The sequence below is a fragment of the Choloepus didactylus genome, chromosome 4 (assembly GCF_015220235.1).
Source record: "Choloepus didactylus isolate mChoDid1 chromosome 4, mChoDid1.pri, whole genome shotgun sequence".
Lineage (NCBI taxonomy): Eukaryota > Metazoa > Chordata > Mammalia > Pilosa > Megalonychidae > Choloepus > Choloepus didactylus.
Genome location: NC_051310.1, coordinates 128,399,688 through 128,416,522, shown reverse-complemented (window position 1 = coordinate 128,416,522; position 16,835 = coordinate 128,399,688). Strand labels below are relative to the sequence as shown.

Sequence of the window (16,835 nt, the reverse complement as noted above, 5' to 3'; positions counted from 1 at the left end):
GGTGTGGAGAATTGAATCATGTCTCCCACAGAAGGCATGTAATTTTTATTAGTAAAGGTGTGAGCTCATTTTGAATAAGATCTTTGAAGGTTCTATTTAATGAGGCCAAACTGAATCAGGATACGCCTTAATCCATGTGAATGGAGTCCTTATAAGGTAAATGAAATTCAGGCATAGTCAGTTAGAAGAAGTCAGAAGTCAGAGGAAATCAGAGGAGCAGACACAAGGAAAGAGAGTTGGCCCGTAGCAGAGGATTGCCAGAAAGCTAAAGGCTCGGGGAGAAAGCAAGCCTTGCAAACATCTTGATGTTGGACTTTTGGCTTCCAAAAACAATAAACAATAAATTCCTTTTCTTTAAGCCAACCCACTGTGTGGTATCTGTCATAGCAGCCCTGGCAAACTAAAACAGGTGGGAATTCCAGATCTCTCTATTGTCAAGGTACACTTCTCCATTTGTAACATATAATTATCTATGGTGTAATACTTTAAGACCATGAGAATATCGTATTTCCCAACAACCTTTCATATAATGATTCTAGCATGATGGCTTTTATTTGGATCAAATATTACTTTAGGGGTCCAAAATAGTGATTTTCTAATTTGATAATTTCTTCTGCATTTATTGGCTGGCATTTTTCTGTAAAAAGTATCTCCCCTTCCCCTGTATCACCATACACTTATGGATTTCTCTTCAAGAGTGTTATGATACATTACTATTACTATTCCATTTAATGCTCAAATTGTCCCAAATTTGGACAGGGAGGGCCTCTCCAAGCCAGCTCCTTTTTCTTTTTTGATATAACCCCATTGGTCTTCAAAAACTTCCTTTCTGAAACAAGAAAATATCCTAGACTCACTTTGCTCTTTTCCTGCCCCAGACCTAAAAGCCTTACTCCAAGGAGCCTTGCTACCTTTTAGTGGGGAATGGTACTTAGGATGGGGTCCCTCTTTTCAGAGGCCCAGAGGAAACTGAGGGAACCCTGTGCCTTCCCAAGTGCTTGGAAGTGCAGGTGTAGATTTGGGTAGTTTCTTGTCAGTAAGTAGCTTTGGCAAGCTTGTTTGAGATGAGAATGACATGTACTTAAGCTGTGGCGATGAACAAGCATGCTGAGGACAACAGTCTTCCCTGACCCTCAAAGCAGGACATGTTCTTCCTGTTCTGAAGCTTCAGAGTATTTCTCTGTAGCTCTGTTGGAATAGGGCTTAGGGCTGCTGGCTTGCTAGGAGAGGCAGAGGAGCCTTGCAGCATATGCACCTGGTGTTAAACCTCTGCTTCAGTACCCAACTAATTTTGTGATCTTGGTCATGTTTCTTAGGTTCCTCTGAGCCTCAGTTTCCTCAATTATAAAATGGGGTGAATCCTATCCACCTACCCCAAGGGATTGCTGTGAAAATTATGCAAAGAGTTCAGAATGGCACTTGACATATAGTAGATGCTGAATGAGTGAGCATTATCATTGTTTTTATCTCTTTTATTGCTTGGAGTCAGGAACTATGTCTTCTTCATCTTTGAGTTGCCCTATGACACCCAGTCCAGTGCATGCACACAGTCCCTCACAGCAAGTGTACAATACCTGAGCGAAAGCTTCTTGGAGACATGGCTCTCAAATAAAAATTCTTAAATATATAATCAATTAACACACTGTTTGGAAAAGGAGATTATGTTGAAGCTGTTGGGGTTTTATCTTCAAGTTTGGAACCAACTGGGAGACAGACCCAGGATTCAGGCAGAAAGAGATCCAAATTTCCCCTTTATTACCTATAAAGACATTTAGAGAATGTGGCTTAGGTGTGGGCCTGTGTGATAATGGAGTTACTGGGATGTCACCAGGCCAGGGTTGGGAATCATTATGTTAGACTTACCATTAAAAACATAAATTACTCAGAATTGTTTTTAGCAGTTCTAAGAAAAGGTCTCTGTAAGATGAAGGTTTAGTATTTCTCAGTTTAGTTTTTGATGCTCTCTCCTCATCCACTGGACCACCATAATTTTAAAAAGGTTACAAATATTCACTTCTTGGGCTTCATACGCTTGGTTCTCGTAACAACCCATGAGGCAGCCAGTGCAGGTCTGACTACCCTCCCTGTGCCAGGGCCTGGGGAAACAGATGAATGAGATGAAGATACCAGCCAAGCCTCCACTCGGAACTCGGTCTCTGCAGCAGGGCGTGTCACCAGAAAGCTATACACCTGGGCTGTGTAACTCAGTCCTCTTCCTTCCCTGTCTCCCTCCCCTCATGGAAATCCTCCCACTGGGTCCCATTTAGAGAGGGTCAAAATAAGGAATAGCTTCACAGCATCATCTACTAAACTACTGCTAACGACACTGTTCACTTGGTTATTATATTCACCATACATCGCAGAAGGACCCACCCAATACAGTCCTTTTGTAATTTAGAACCAGATACTTGATATTTTAGTATTGGATACTGAGAATTATGTAACTCATCAAACTCTATGAATTTAATGCCCAATTAGGAACATATTATGCAAGCTTTTTTAATGTAGAGTGTTTATTATTCCTACATTATAATTGTGGAATATATAAATATATAGAATGTCTTTTATTATGGATATTTTATCTATCTATCTATCTATCTATCTATCTATCTATAGATATATAATGCCTTTTAATATGGTTACCTTACATCCTTTTAGGAATTAGACGGGGATACATTTTATATAAATATTGGCATCTAGTTACAAAATGGAGAAACAGTCTACTCTTCTGAGTTATTTTTAAAAATCAGAAAATATGAAATACATGTATGTGAGCAAATGTTCCAAAAGCACACATGACCTTCACAAGTAGAGGGAGAGAGTGGGAAGATGCCTCCAAAGGGAGGGACATCAGGGAAGATAGCAGACATGACTCTGGAGGAGAAGGCTCCAAAATTTTTGCTTGGGGTCTAGGATTTCCCTTTTAAAATAAAATCCTTTCTTCCATAATATAAAAATATCCACTTATTTTAAAAGATTAAAAAAAGAGAAAATTATAAAGAAAAGAAAAACACCTGTAGCCCACCACAAAGAAATAATTATTATTGCATTTCTGGTATTCCAGCATTTATACTTTTTTTTCTTTTTTTAAGTCATGTAGAAATATTTGTTTGGTCCTAGTACTGTTTAACTCAGGGACAGGGAAATATGTTGGTTTCAATTCTTACTGCCAACCCTGTTAAACTGAGCTCCAGGAGAATAGAAAATATGGCAATCTTCCTAGTAAACTTTATGCTCTTATCCCTTACTGTTAATAGGAATTTTTCTTTTTAATGGTTGAAAATATTCAATTCAATTCTGGTACCACAATTCATTTAATCATTTCTCAAAGATGGACATATTGTTTCCTTTTTGGTTTTGCTTTATAAGGCTTTTCTATATTTTGGATCATTCCTTTAGAATGGATTCCTAGAAGTAGAATCTCTAGATCCAAGGTTATACAATTTCCAAGGCTTTTGATCCACATACCCAATTTTCTTTTCAAAATGTTTGCACCAAGGTCCCCACCAACAGTACTTTTAAGAGTTGGGGTCAGGGTTGAAACGTACACTATTGTCAGTCTATAAGGAAGATAATTATGAAAGAGATTCTTGTGCTTTCTTCTTCTATGATAAACTTTAGGGAGGAATTTAACACATTGCTCAGGAAGGAAACCAAAGAATGACAAGTTCTTAATGTTGCTCGTTTGGGTCCATTGATTAGTATTTTCAGGCTAAGAACAGATCTGAAAAGCTGCTGCAGCCCCTACTCACCCACAAGCAATGGCGCATCCCGAGGGGGCGTAGGCGCAGGCCATCACCCACGTGCAGGGCATGGTGACCGCGTGTTCCTGAAACACAGCGCGCATCAGAGAGGGAACGGACCGAGATGCTGCTACACAGAAGTCTGAACAGTTAACCTTTACACAAGAAAATTACCAGAGTTCCTAACGAATTACATTGCAATTTCAAAGGGAAGTGGTTTGGGGCAAAGGATATCAGTTTGGGATTGATGAGGAGATGCAGTTAAAAATCCCTACTGGCAAAAAATATCCTTAAAGTGCACTACCTCTTGACTAGTACACTCCCTTGTTCTTCTGCATGGATGCTGGGACTCCTTTTCCTGAGAAAGTTCATGTCAACCTCCTTTCAGATATACACTTCATCTGGTTACTCTGATTCCACCCCCACCCGTTTCCAACATATATTCTTGAATGACATTTCCCCTGCAAGCTTGTTTATTACTTGTGAGGACAAGTGCCTCACTCCCCTGTGGATCCCAAAACAATTCCTGGAAAGTTATGGAATGGGGTGGCCTGGGAGAGGGATTGAGTTGTGCTCAAGGGAGCCCATTAAGCAGAGCCATTAAGAACTGAGTCTGAGTCCCTGGCTTCTGGCTGCTGGCCAAGCCCCCCATGTCCTCCTGCAGAGAAGCAAACAACGAAAGCCTGTTTAAAAGCATTTGGGTCTGTGGTCTTATTTCTGTGAGTCCTGGCACTGCCTGGCCCCGAAACCACCAAGAGGTGTGACCCCAGGCAGGCAGCCATCTCTCTTCCCTGGGCTCTCATCCTCCATCTGTGAGATGAGGGGATTGGACCAGATGGTTTCTAAAGTCCACTCCAGGCTGGTCTTCTTTCCCATGATGATTCTCTGTGTTTTTGGGCCCCATTGCTGTCTGCCAAAATACTGTTGTCACTAACAGTCTCACAGCTCTTCAGATGTCAAGAAGTTATCTACTGCCCTCCAGGGAGTGAGAGTGAGGCTGCCACTCTCCACACAGCACAGCCCGGGCCCCCTTTCCTTACAACCAAAGGCAGCTCCCACGGCTTTATGCTCTATGCCACCCTAAGGTGTACATGGAAACCACAACACCCCACATGCTCCAGGCTGGGGAGTGCTGGGGGAGGAAGACGCTCCCAGTGAAGCACATGAAAGCTCTTTGCAAACTGTCCCATTTTATTATTATTCCCCAGGGGCCTGATCATCAGGGACTCTGTAAAATGGTTCCGGGTTCCCACTTGATTTACTAAACACATTCAATAATGCCAAATATGAATGCGATTCAATTTCTGGTAGACATAGGTCTTCATATAAATACATATATATATATATATATATGGAAGCGGAGGAATTTCTTTCTAAATAAATACTGGAAACTATTTTCATACTGAGTCTACTCAGTGTGCATGCCCAGGCCAGACTCGCAAGGGCTCAGAGCCGCAGTGCCACAGGCTGGTTCAGTTCAATGCCACCTCAGCTTACAAGAGGAACAAACACTCAAGTGGGCTTTCTTGGGGTTTTGCATGACTGGGGGAGTGCTCCCCCAGAGGCGGGTGGCCACCCATAGGGGCCTGGAGGGGAGTTGGACATGGCTGGGTGGCTGGGCCGGGCACTCTTAAACTAGGTTGAGATCCCGAGGCTCCTGGATGCAGCCAGGAAGAACGTCTTACCTTGTTAGTAGTGAAGGAATCCCACACGATCACCTTCCCATCCTGGGGGGAGAAAGTAAAAGTTCAGGCATTGTCAATAATTTCTAACAGAAAACTTCTGAGAATTACTTATATGAGCTGTGTCCAGCTGGGCACTGTGAAGTAGAATGCCAGTGTGCACAGTGGAATAAGTAAGGGCCTCCAACCCATCCTTGGAAAAAAGTGGACTGAGTGGGGGATGAATTTTCCAGTCTGGCTAAAACTTGGTTCTCAACCTTACATTCCTGGCATAGCTACAGTTACAGAAAACAATGTTCAGACACTTCTTTTCTACCATTTATAAACCAAGTACAACCAATTGGTACTAGCTGCCACTTGTAATACCCTAAATGTAAAAAAAAAATTCTGCAGGGTAAGATAAACTTAGAATTATCTTTAGATACCCAACGGGTAAATAACAGTCTCTGTTTTACTTCCTCCTTCACCCACCTCTGCTATTCGTCTTCTCTCCCATTTGTGGTGCTGGCTTACATTTCCCACAGCTATGGGCAAGGGTCCCATCCCCATTCTTTGGGCCACTACTCCAGTCATGGACAGGGACATGCAAAGGGAAGCTACGTGGGCCTGAGCTAAGTCTTAGCTTCTCAGATGCCTGCAGGCATCACAGCTCCCCACTCTGATGTGTTACACCCACACTGAGAACATGTGTGATATCCCCCTGTAAAGGTGAAGATCTCCTGTGGGTGCCTGTTCAGTAAACAAATAACACTCCCTGTTGAGGGTGAGTTCTGGGCCCACAGACAACATTGCCACTTTAACTGGAACTGCTGCTACAGCCCATGCTGTGGTGTAGGGAGTGACTATCATGTTATCTGTTTGCAGTACAGACTCACCAGAGATAAATCCACACAAGCCCTGATCCCTACAAAACAATCGCCTGCTCAGAATGTGGTGTGGAGGTTCTCTAGGTAAGCAGGCTGTAGCCAACAGTGGACTCGCAGTGAAGTCAGTTGTGTGAGGAATGGATGAACTGACTTCTGTCAGTGCACCAGTCCCCACTCATTCTCAGGGAGGGCAAATTTGCAGCCTTTAAGGCAGGCTTGGTATTTTTAATCACTCAAGCCATTTGGAGCCAAATTTGGTGAATGAAGCAGGGGAAATTAGGCTGGATAAAACCACTTAGGGGCACAAAGCAGGTGGAATTCTTAAGTGACACAGCTGCTTGTGTGCCACGATCCCATAGACGAGTTCTGTATTAACACTGTGCGTGGCTGTGTGACCCTGAAATGAGGTCACATCGATGGCGTGGGGCTTTTCAAGATTCCTTAGCATTGGTTCTTCTGGTCTAATTTCTCTGACTAAATGCCCAAATGTGATGTGTGGGGAAGGGGAGGTAAGCCTTTAGTGCCGAGAACAGAGCAGGGGCTCCATGCCTGTAAACGGGGTCCTCCACTCCCAGAGCCCCTTTGGAAGGGCAAGGGGGAGGGGAAGCACTAGCCCAGGGCGTCACGTCAGGGTTCAGTTCAGTGGCTGCCTCCACACGATACCTGCCTGTTTGGCCCCACCACCCACCCACAGTGCTCTCTAGAGAGAGAAAACAGAACATAATGAGAACGGGAACCAAGAGGCTAAAACTGTTCTCCTAAAACCAAATGTGGCTGCCTTCAGGAGCACAGATTTATACACCAGAGGCCTACATACCCGGAGGGAAGGTGCCTGCACCCCCAAACCCTAATCCCACGCGGTCGGGTTGATGAATCGCCTGCTCTTGAGGGAGAAAGACCGCTGATGAGTCTCCCAAAGTCTGTTCCAGGCCCTCCCCACGCCCCACGCCCACATTTTCCTGCTGTTTCTGCATCCCGGGAAAGGAGCAGAGGTGGAAGGAGGGGCGTCCAGCAGTACCAATGTCCCTCCCTCCATCCTCCCTAGTAAGAGTAGCACGTGAGTAATAGAAAACCCACCATGTATTTACTTTCTAAGCTCTAAAAGCATCCAAAAGGCTGGGTAGCAACATGTAGACCTTGTTAACTATGTTGTAAAAACGTGCATTTGAAAAAAAAAAAAAAGACCAGAAAGAAATGTTCTACAATAGTAATAATGCCTGTGACAGTGGTAGGAGTAAACGTTTTTCCTTTATTTTATTTTCCAGGGTTTATTTAATGTGTAAAGTTCATACATAATATTAAATTGTTAAAATAAAGAGCAAGCACAACATGACATCCTGCCTCTGTCTTCCTCTCACAGATCACCGGCTTTGGGACAGGCCAGCTGCCGTGTTGTACACAGCCCACGGAAAGCCTGTATGGTGAGGAACTGAGGCCTCACGGCCAGGTGAAGGGCTGCCTTGGAAGTGAATGCTCAGCCTTGGCCACCTTCAGACAGCTGCCGTCCCTGCCAACATCCCTAGTGCAACCCCATTACAGAGCATGCACCACAACTAGCCAGCCAAGCTGCTCCTGGATTCCAGAAACCAAGTGAGACACTAAATGTTTTAAGCTGCTAAAACTTACATACTAAAACTTAAAAACTAATACATAAGTTGTAAAATAAACTACGTACGCTATAGGAAATTAATGTATAAATAAATTATGCTTCCCCCAAAAATGTATCATAAAGTTGTTATCCTTTAAGATATAAGAATTGTTAAACTTAAATTGAAAGCCACTGATGGAATCTCAATGACTTATGCCCTCACTCTGGGGGAAACATAAACCTAGTATTTTCAAAATGGCTTCAGTCATAACTAAGACCTCGAAAATATGCTCAGAAAGAAATTATTTTTGAATGGTTCATCAAAGAAGTCACTTATAGCCTACCATGTTTCAACTATTACCAATTCCAAATCTATTCATCAAATTAGTGAAGTTCTACAATATGCAAGAGAGTTCTTCAATTCTGTTAAATCACGTCCTTTGCAGGATAAGCAAAGCCATAAAGATCAGAAAAGGACTTTTTGAAAAGGACAGCTCTCTCCTCCTCGGCTATAATATCAGAAACAGGCTCACCTTGTTACCCGACAGGTGCCACATACCTGGGATGAGCTCACCATCCTCCTCTTATCTTTGCACCAGTCCATGCACAGGACTTTGTTTCCATGGCCTTTGAGGGTCCTTCTGGTCTTCATGACAAACTGCCCCAGGGCCTCCACCCGCTCTGCCACCTGGTGCACTGAAAGGACAATGGCCACAATCAGTCCCATTACCGAGAGCCAGGTCTGAGCCTCCCACCGGGTCAGTGAAAACATCCATTAGAAGGGACAGCCCCAGCCATGGTCTCGGCGGGCACAGTTTGATTCTCCTATTCTTCACTATTCCACCCTTACAATACTCTTTCTTTTAAGATCAGTACAGGATAGAGACAACATGTCATTCTCTCTTTGTATTTAAGGCCCCATGTTTTTCAAAGCACTATCCTATATTTATAAAGCACTACAGAGAACTCTCCCATTGGAAGCCTACAATTCTCAGACATGGGCAGGGCAGGCAGCAGAGTGAGTTTGCTATCCCCACTTAACAGATGAAGAAACTGAGGCTCAAAGAGGCAATTTGGCTAATATGCGCTCAGAGCCAGGCTGGGGCTTCTGGCTCTTTTACCTGCCATTTTCTAGTCACAAGGAAAAGTAATTTTACAAAAACTGTCTGGTCAGATGCTATAATGTGCACCCATGATCCTCAATGGCAGGGGCTGTGTCTCCTAATTCACTCCCCAGTGCCCCAAACTCATCTGGCATGCGAGAATGAAGGAATGAATCATCAAACAGGCCATCAGCAAATGCTATACCTGTGACATAACTGAAAAACTTACAGCATTGGTAGAGATCAATGCAATATCTGAAAAGTCTGAACACATGATCTACATCAGGTGCTGCCTACACTATGCTTCCAAAATCAATCTCCCAGGGGCAGGAACCACACGCTCCTTTCCTGAAGATAGGGAAGAGCTTTTTAGGGGCTTATAGAGACGCTGCCACAGAAAGAGAGCAAGAAGTTCAGAGGATGCAGCCGGAGGGCCTTAGGGACCATCTAGTCCCAGCCCCTCATCAGATGGAGACGTCGGGGCTCCTAACTCCCCATGCACGTCTCCTTCCTCTAAGCCTCTCAGAGGGGCCAAAGATGGGCAGAGAGGAGGGGAAAGGGCATTTCAGGGCATGGTATCTTAGCCAAGGAACTGTTTCAGCTTGAGGGGGAAGTGGCCCATCTCCCTTAAACTGGAAGCCTAGACTGAGAGGGCTGTCTCTGCCCTTTAAGCCGTGTGACGACGACATCCCTTCTTGGGAAATTAATCCCTTCTTCCCTCCCTCCCTCCCTTCCCCTCTCCCCCAAATACTTCAGTGTTTTTTTCCTTTAAAAAAAAAAGGATCTCTCTTACCTAGCCACAGTACAATTATCAAAATCAGAAACTTAACGTTGAAACAATACTGTTATCTAATCTACAGCTCTTATCGAGATATTGTCAGTTGTCCCAATAACATCCTTTATAGCAAAAGACAATCCAAGCTCCCGCGCTGCATTCAGTTGTTTTGTTTCTTTAGTCTCCAGTTATTTCATTCCCCAGTTTGGGTTTGTTTGACGTTTCCTCTCAAGATTCGGTTCAGGTAATGCACATTCGGCAGGAGGACTGCAGAAGTGACGCCGAGTTCTGCGGGTGTATCGGGTGAGGAGGCACTGCTCCAGGCGAGTTAGCAGCAATGCACCTTGATCATCTGTTAAGGTAGGCCCTGCCACTTCTTCCCACTGTAGAGTCACCATTTGCCCTTTCATAATTTAAAAGAATCTTGTCGGGATATAGTCTCAGAGTATCATGTTACTCTTCAAACTTGAATACCTTAGTTTTAACATCCATTAACGACTCTTGCCTGAATCATTATCATGATGGTTGGCAAGTGATGATTTTTCTAATTCTAACCTTCCTTCTGCATTTATTAGCTGACTTTCTAATATATAGAGTTTTCCCTTCTCCCCTATTTATTTATTGATTTATTTATATTAGTGTGGACTTACAAATTCTTACTTCATTCAAAAGGTTATAATCCTTTACTAATATTATTTATTTTGATGTTCAAATTGTCCCAGATTTTCCCAGGGGGAGACCCCATCAAGCAGGTTCCTGTGACCTTCTGACATGGCCTCCTTAGTCTTTGAGCACGTCTTATTCCAGGTTTATCATGTTCTTTCCCTGCTCTAGCCCTGGAATCAGTCACTTCTCCAATAAGTTGCTCCATTTCTTTGTGATAAAAGAACAAAAGTGGGAAGAGGTTAAAAGTTTTTGTGAAAAATCAAACTGTAAAAAAGTACTTAATGAATGTTCCATTATTGTGCCATTGCTTCTGCTAAAACATCACATTATTTATTGCCAAAAATAGCACATTAGTCTTTTACAGACACATTCTTCACAAAATCACACTGAACTTACCTAGAAGTCTGGGCCTACAGATAAGTTTTTTTCTTTCTCCCCGTACATTTTTCCAGGAATGGAACTAAGCCCCCAGGTTCCACACCCAGCACTCACAGGGGTAACTAACCAGGCTTATTTAGTCCCCTCAGCGTCCTGAGAGTACTTATGTCCTGAAGAACTTACTACTCAAACAGCTTCCTTTCATGTAAAAAAAAGGTTAATCATCTGACCCAGGGGTTGACAAATTCTGGCCCATGGGCCAAATCCAGCCATGCCCATTTGTTTGTGCCCATTTGTTTACGCATCGTCTGCGGCTGCTTTCATCTACAACGGAAAGAGGTGAGAAGTGACAGAGACCACATGACCCACAAGCATAACACTTACCATCTTGCCCTTTAAGGAAAAGTTTGCCAACCCCAGATCTAGCCCAAAGGGATGTGTTTTTTTGCTCATTAGGGAACAACTTGGATTTCCCCCTCTTCCTTGCCACAAAGAATTGTCTGAATTTTTTTAGGCTTTTTACATCAGCCTATACCAGCTCAGAGTTGTGAGCACATTTGATTTAGGATTTTACTTTGAAACCTCACATCAATATTACTGCTGCTTCTCCCAGTTTACATTAGGACAGCCACAGCTTTTTAATGTCTGGGGGGGGGGGTGTGGAGGGAGGGAGAAGGAAGAGAAAAGAAACAAAAGAAAATAAAAGATGACTCGCCAAACTAAAATAGGGCCCTCCTTACATAACGTAAATCTGAACACATCCCACCCATTGATTATTTTTTCTCACTGCATATTCCCTTCTTGCCTATAGATTCACTCCCAACCCACTCCGTCCTGTTTCTATTTGCCAAATTTCAATGTCCATTGAATTAAAGCACTCAAAAAAATTTTTTTTAATGCTTGGAAGGAAAAAAATCTTGAAATGAGCTGAATATATTCTGTAGGTAATTTGTGGGAGCTCAGACCAGAGCAGACATGGGTCTCTTTTGCCTTCTAATGGACCAACTCTCCAGGATTTGACTTTTTTTTTTTTTTTTTTTTTTTAAGAAATGAAGAATACAACCAGCTAGTTTCTACAATAAGAATGTGTTGGGATATAAATTGTAACCTGTTAAGAAATTCCACTTGAAAGATAAGAGTCAGGACGACAGGGGTGCTGTCTTGTTCAGTCCTTTTTAGAGGCATAATTAGAGCAGAGCCGTTAAGCACACAGGCTCTGGAGTCGGGCTTCTTGGTCAAAGCCCAGCTCTGCCCCACACCTGCTGCGTCCCTTACCTTCTCCTGCCTCACATCCCTCATGGGGCTGCTGGGACAACTGTTAAAGCCTGACACAAAGGGAACACTTCCTAGGCGTTAGTTATTATTCTCCAGCCTGGCACACAGTGGGTGCCCAGAAAATACTTTTTGAAAGAATAAATGAAATACTTATTATTTCAATCATTTCAATCAACTGTTAGGCCTCCTAAGCATCAGATTTTGGTGGGCCAAAATAACTTTTGAGCTCCTTCCCCTTCTTTTTCTGTACCTCTTTCTACTCCCCCACGCCCAGTCTGTCACCCCTGCTTCAACTGCAAAACAGTCCATCAATTTGTCATGGCAAACTGACTGGCACTGGGGGTGAGAGACACACAAGTGGTTTTAGACATATTTCCCAATCCAAGTTGCTCAACAGCCAGCCTTTTCTTTCTTTTTTTTTTTTTTTTAGCACTTTCTTCCTTCCCATCAGTCTATTTTGTCCCCTAAGCAACTCACAATTGGCCTGCTCTCTACTATACCTGTAAACCATTTAAAGACAGTTCTCGAGTTCTTTCCTAGTTTATCCTGGTTCAGGCTGTGCAAGGCCTGGGAGAAGTATGGGAGTCTGTTCTCCACAGAGGAGACAGAGCCTTACGGGAAGATTCAATACTATGTGTGACTTGTAGGTTAGATATGTGGAAAGAGAGTCTGAGGATGGGGCAGTACATGGGCTTCTTGGAGTGATGGCTGAGCTCAGCCTAAAGGACAAGTAAGAGTGAGTTGGATGCAAGGGGGTGTAGGAAGGCATGCTAGGCTGAGAGAATAGCAAAAGAAAAGGCTTGGAGGTATGAAATAAGCAGGTGTTTTTAGGGGTGCTACAGGCAATTTGATATCAGGAGAGTTGAAGGGTGAGGGGTAGGCACAATCAAGTAATGGCATGTAATGGAGCTCAGGCCTTATGCCATGGTGGTGGTGCTGGCTGATGGGTTCTCATCAGAAGAGTGATATGGCAGATTTGCCTTTTCAACGAGTATCTCCAGCTACAGTGTGGAGAACAGTATTCATGGAAACAATACTGGAGGAGGGAAACCAATTAGGAGACTCACCTTCCCATGGAAGACCCCTCTACCAGAAAACATGGCCATTCTCTGCCATGCCCCATGGCTGGTTTGGATATATTCTGTCCCCCCAAAAGCCATATTCTTTAATGCAATCTTATGAGGGCAGACATTAATTTTTTGATTGAGTGTTTCTATGGAGATGTGACTCAATCAATTCTGGGCAAGACCTTTGATTAAATTATTTCCATGGAGATATGGACCCTGCCCATTGAAGCTGGGTCTTATTTAAATCACTGGAGTCCTATAAAAGAGCTCACAAACAGAAGGAGCTCAGAGCAGTTGAGAAAGATTTTTGGAGAGATGCTTGATTGCTGACAGAGATGCTCAGAGATACTCTGAGTTGTGGACAGAGGGACATTTGGAGATACTAAGCTAAGAATACACAGGACCTGAGAGAGGAGCTTAAACACAACCTGGGTCCAGCAGACGCCAGCCACATGCCTTCCCAGCTGACAGAGGTGTTCCGGATGCCTTGGCTGTTCTTCAGTGAAGGTATCTTCTTGTTGATGCCTTATTCTGGACACTTTTATGACCACAGAACTGTAACCAAATAAACCCCCCATTATAAAAGCCAGTCCATTTCTGGTATTTTGCATAACACCAGCATTAGTAAACTGGAACAGTCCCTTAAGATGTGCCTGGAAAAACACAGTCTGTAGGTGCAGGCAGGTCAGCAACAGGTAACAACTACAGGACAGTGCAATGGTGACTAACAGATGCAGTCACCCAGGAGCCAGCGGATAGTGTGGCTAACTGCTGGCAGGTACGGCCATCAGAGGAGGTGTCACAGGTGGTGAAGGATGTATACGAGTTGGGGTAGAAGAAGGATAGGTAGGAAGCTGGCTTCTTAACATCTGAGTTTGTTTGCTTTTAGTAAAATGGAAGACGATGACCTAATCCATGGGGTGTTCTGAAGATTAACTGGGAAGGCAATTTTAAATGCCTAATAGGAATTTGGCAGGCCAGAAACCAAAATTGTGAGTTGAGGTACAAGGGACTAAGGATGGGAACATTGGAAACAACATAACCCAGGTGGGAGGAAGGGGTTCTAAAATGGAAGGGCCATGAAAACTAGAGACCAAGTTTAGGACAGGAAAAGAATGGGAAAGTGAAAAAAATGGAGTTATGGACAGGGAAAGACCCCCCCCTTTAATTGCTTTTTCTATAATTATAGAATTGAATGCATGCTCATTGAAATAATCAGAAAACAGAAACATATGATGACTTGTAATTTTATTTAGCCTGACCATTCTTAATATTTTGGTGCATGTCCTTCTAGACCTTTTCTCCATATGTGCATACACATGTGCATGTGTGTAAGAGATCATACTCTACATCTAGTTTGGGGGCTCTGTCTTCAATCTGACATACTTATAGATGTTTCTCCATGTCAAATATAATTATCTGTCATATTTAACGATGACATAACATTCCATCATATGAACGTAGTACTGACGGACACCTTGTTCCATTGCTGCCACCACCATACTCCATCACCTCTTTGGATAAATTCAATTAGTGGAACTGCTGAGTCAGAGGGAAAACACATTTTTTAAAACTTTCAATGCAAGTTGCCAATATCTACCATTTACTGCATGTCTCCTGAGTGACAGGAGACTGAGCTGGGATGAGCGTTACACAACAACCTGAGGAAACAGGCTTAGTTCAGAGGCTAAGGACTTTATGCACACACTCAGACCCCTAAGAACAGAGTCAGACTTGAAGAGTAGGATAAACCCTGGGCAGGCGCAGTAATTCCTCAGAAAACCAAGGCCAGATGAGGCAGTGACAATGGCTTCTCACCCCTGCCCTTGGGTCCCCAACACTTCTTGATCATGGGGGAGTCAGGGACCCTAAACCAAGAGCCAAGAAACTGGCCCTGGTCCTGCTTGGCCACATGCAGCTGGGAGAGTCGTGGCAAGTCAGAGCCAGAAGAGACCTTAGTGACTCAGGTGGAACTGAGCACCTTCTCATCAGCCCGGCCCTGTGCCGGGCACAGAGGTATAGGATCAAACAAGATGGATAGGGTCCATCACCCCAGTTTCTTCCCATAGTCAGAATCTTACTAGAAGCCCAATATACAAAACCGACCTAAGCAGAGCCAAGCTGATGAGTGGTGGAGGGAGAAGCCCAGGCTCGTCTATGCAGCATACCCCTGAGGTCCAAACAGCAAGTGCGACAGTCAATGAGCTACACCAGCCCTCTCACTTCTCAGAAGAGGAAAATGAGGCATGGGAGGTGAGGGATTCATAATTTATAAATCAGTGGTGAACAAATGTCTTCTCTGAGCCTGTGCCTTGCTCTAGAAAATGAGGGTGTTAGAGTTCATCTAAATGAGATCTTGGAAATAATCTGTAATTCTGGTTTCAGGCGAAGACTAACTTCATCAAGATGTGGCTTCCTCTCAACTTTTGGGGCATACTTTTGCTATTTATTTTATAATCCGTGCACACACAAATCTGAAACAAAAGGTATTTTGTGCTGGTCGATACACAAGAATTCAAAGACCATGTAAACTCATAGAGTGAAAATATGCAATAGGGCCCTTCTCATTGCTCCATAAGGCCATGAAAAAAAAAATGACTAGAGCATGAACAAAGCTCAGAAATCTTCCTAAAAATGAACACTTTGATTATAAATACAGAAGGATTAAATCAAAGATAAGTTCAAAGACAAGTGAGATGTCTTAAGTAGAAAAAACAGAACTACTTCAAAAATAATCCCAAAACACTTATTATCCGCAAAAAAAGTTATATTCTGAATTTCCTAATTAAAAGTTGGAAGAATTAAATTATGCAACAGCCTTTAAGATAGACTATCATATGGTTGTAATTAATGACTTTTTAAAAAAATTCAGTTTTATTGATATATATTCACATACCATACAATTTTTTTTAAATTCAGTTTAATGACATTTTAAAAGAACTGTAAATAACATGAGGAGCTAGTCAAACCATTACGTTAAATGCCAAGCTAGGCTCAAGCTCAATCTGTAGTACACTCTCCAGTGTGCTTATAAATGTATACACAGTCATAGAAATATAAACTATGAAATACACCAAAATATCAAAAGTGCCTCCTTTTGGGAGGTGGGGTTATAGATGGCTTGTTTTCATATTTTCTGCTAAATTTCCAAATTTTCTATAGTGAGTAGTAGCTCATTGTGAATTTATTTTAAAAACCTTGAGTTAGCCAGCTCATGATTATTGAGTGCAGAGCAAAGGAAAAGGAAAGGAAAGGCAAAGGTTTGCTTTTTGCTCCAACAGCAGCAGCTAACATGTGGAAGGGCTGACAGGAAAGACGATTAGTCCATAGGGAAACTGACATCTATAAGCCTCAGCATAGAAAACATATTATCCTTAGAGTAAGGAAAAAATAAATCCAGAATTCAATTTTCCTAGATTTCTCCTTAAACCATAAAATAGACGAGGACTGCAGCCATAAAGTATCCTACAATAAAGAGTTTCACAAAGTTGTATTTGGAATAGAGAGAAAAGTCAATAGCATATGATGATAAATCCTGTGATTTGCCCAAATTCAGTCTGGATTTGTATTTAGAGAAATTACATAAATTTGCTTTGAGTAGCTTTGTTCCTACCCAATATGATAATCTACCTAATGTGAGAATCTGCCCAAAAGGAGCTGGAAATCTGGATGAAGCTTCCACAGAACCGCAG

At 42.8% G+C, this 16,835-nt stretch overlaps 1 protein-coding gene across 2 annotated transcripts in view; it reads right to left on the bottom strand.

Moving 5' to 3' along the window:
• GNB5 (G protein subunit beta 5) overlaps positions 1-16,835 on the bottom strand; it is a 59,034-nt gene that overhangs the window by 27,983 nt on the left and 14,216 nt on the right. For both annotated transcript variants that reach the window (XM_037833958.1, XM_037833957.1), the window contains 3 exons: positions 8,439-8,575; positions 5,429-5,470; positions 3,753-3,829 (listed from right to left, as the gene is read on the bottom strand). In XM_037833958.1, coding sequence (XP_037689886.1) covers positions 3,753-3,829; positions 5,429-5,470; positions 8,439-8,575 — 256 coding nt within the window. The remainder of the gene's footprint in view (positions 1-3,752; positions 3,830-5,428; positions 5,471-8,438; positions 8,576-16,835) is intronic.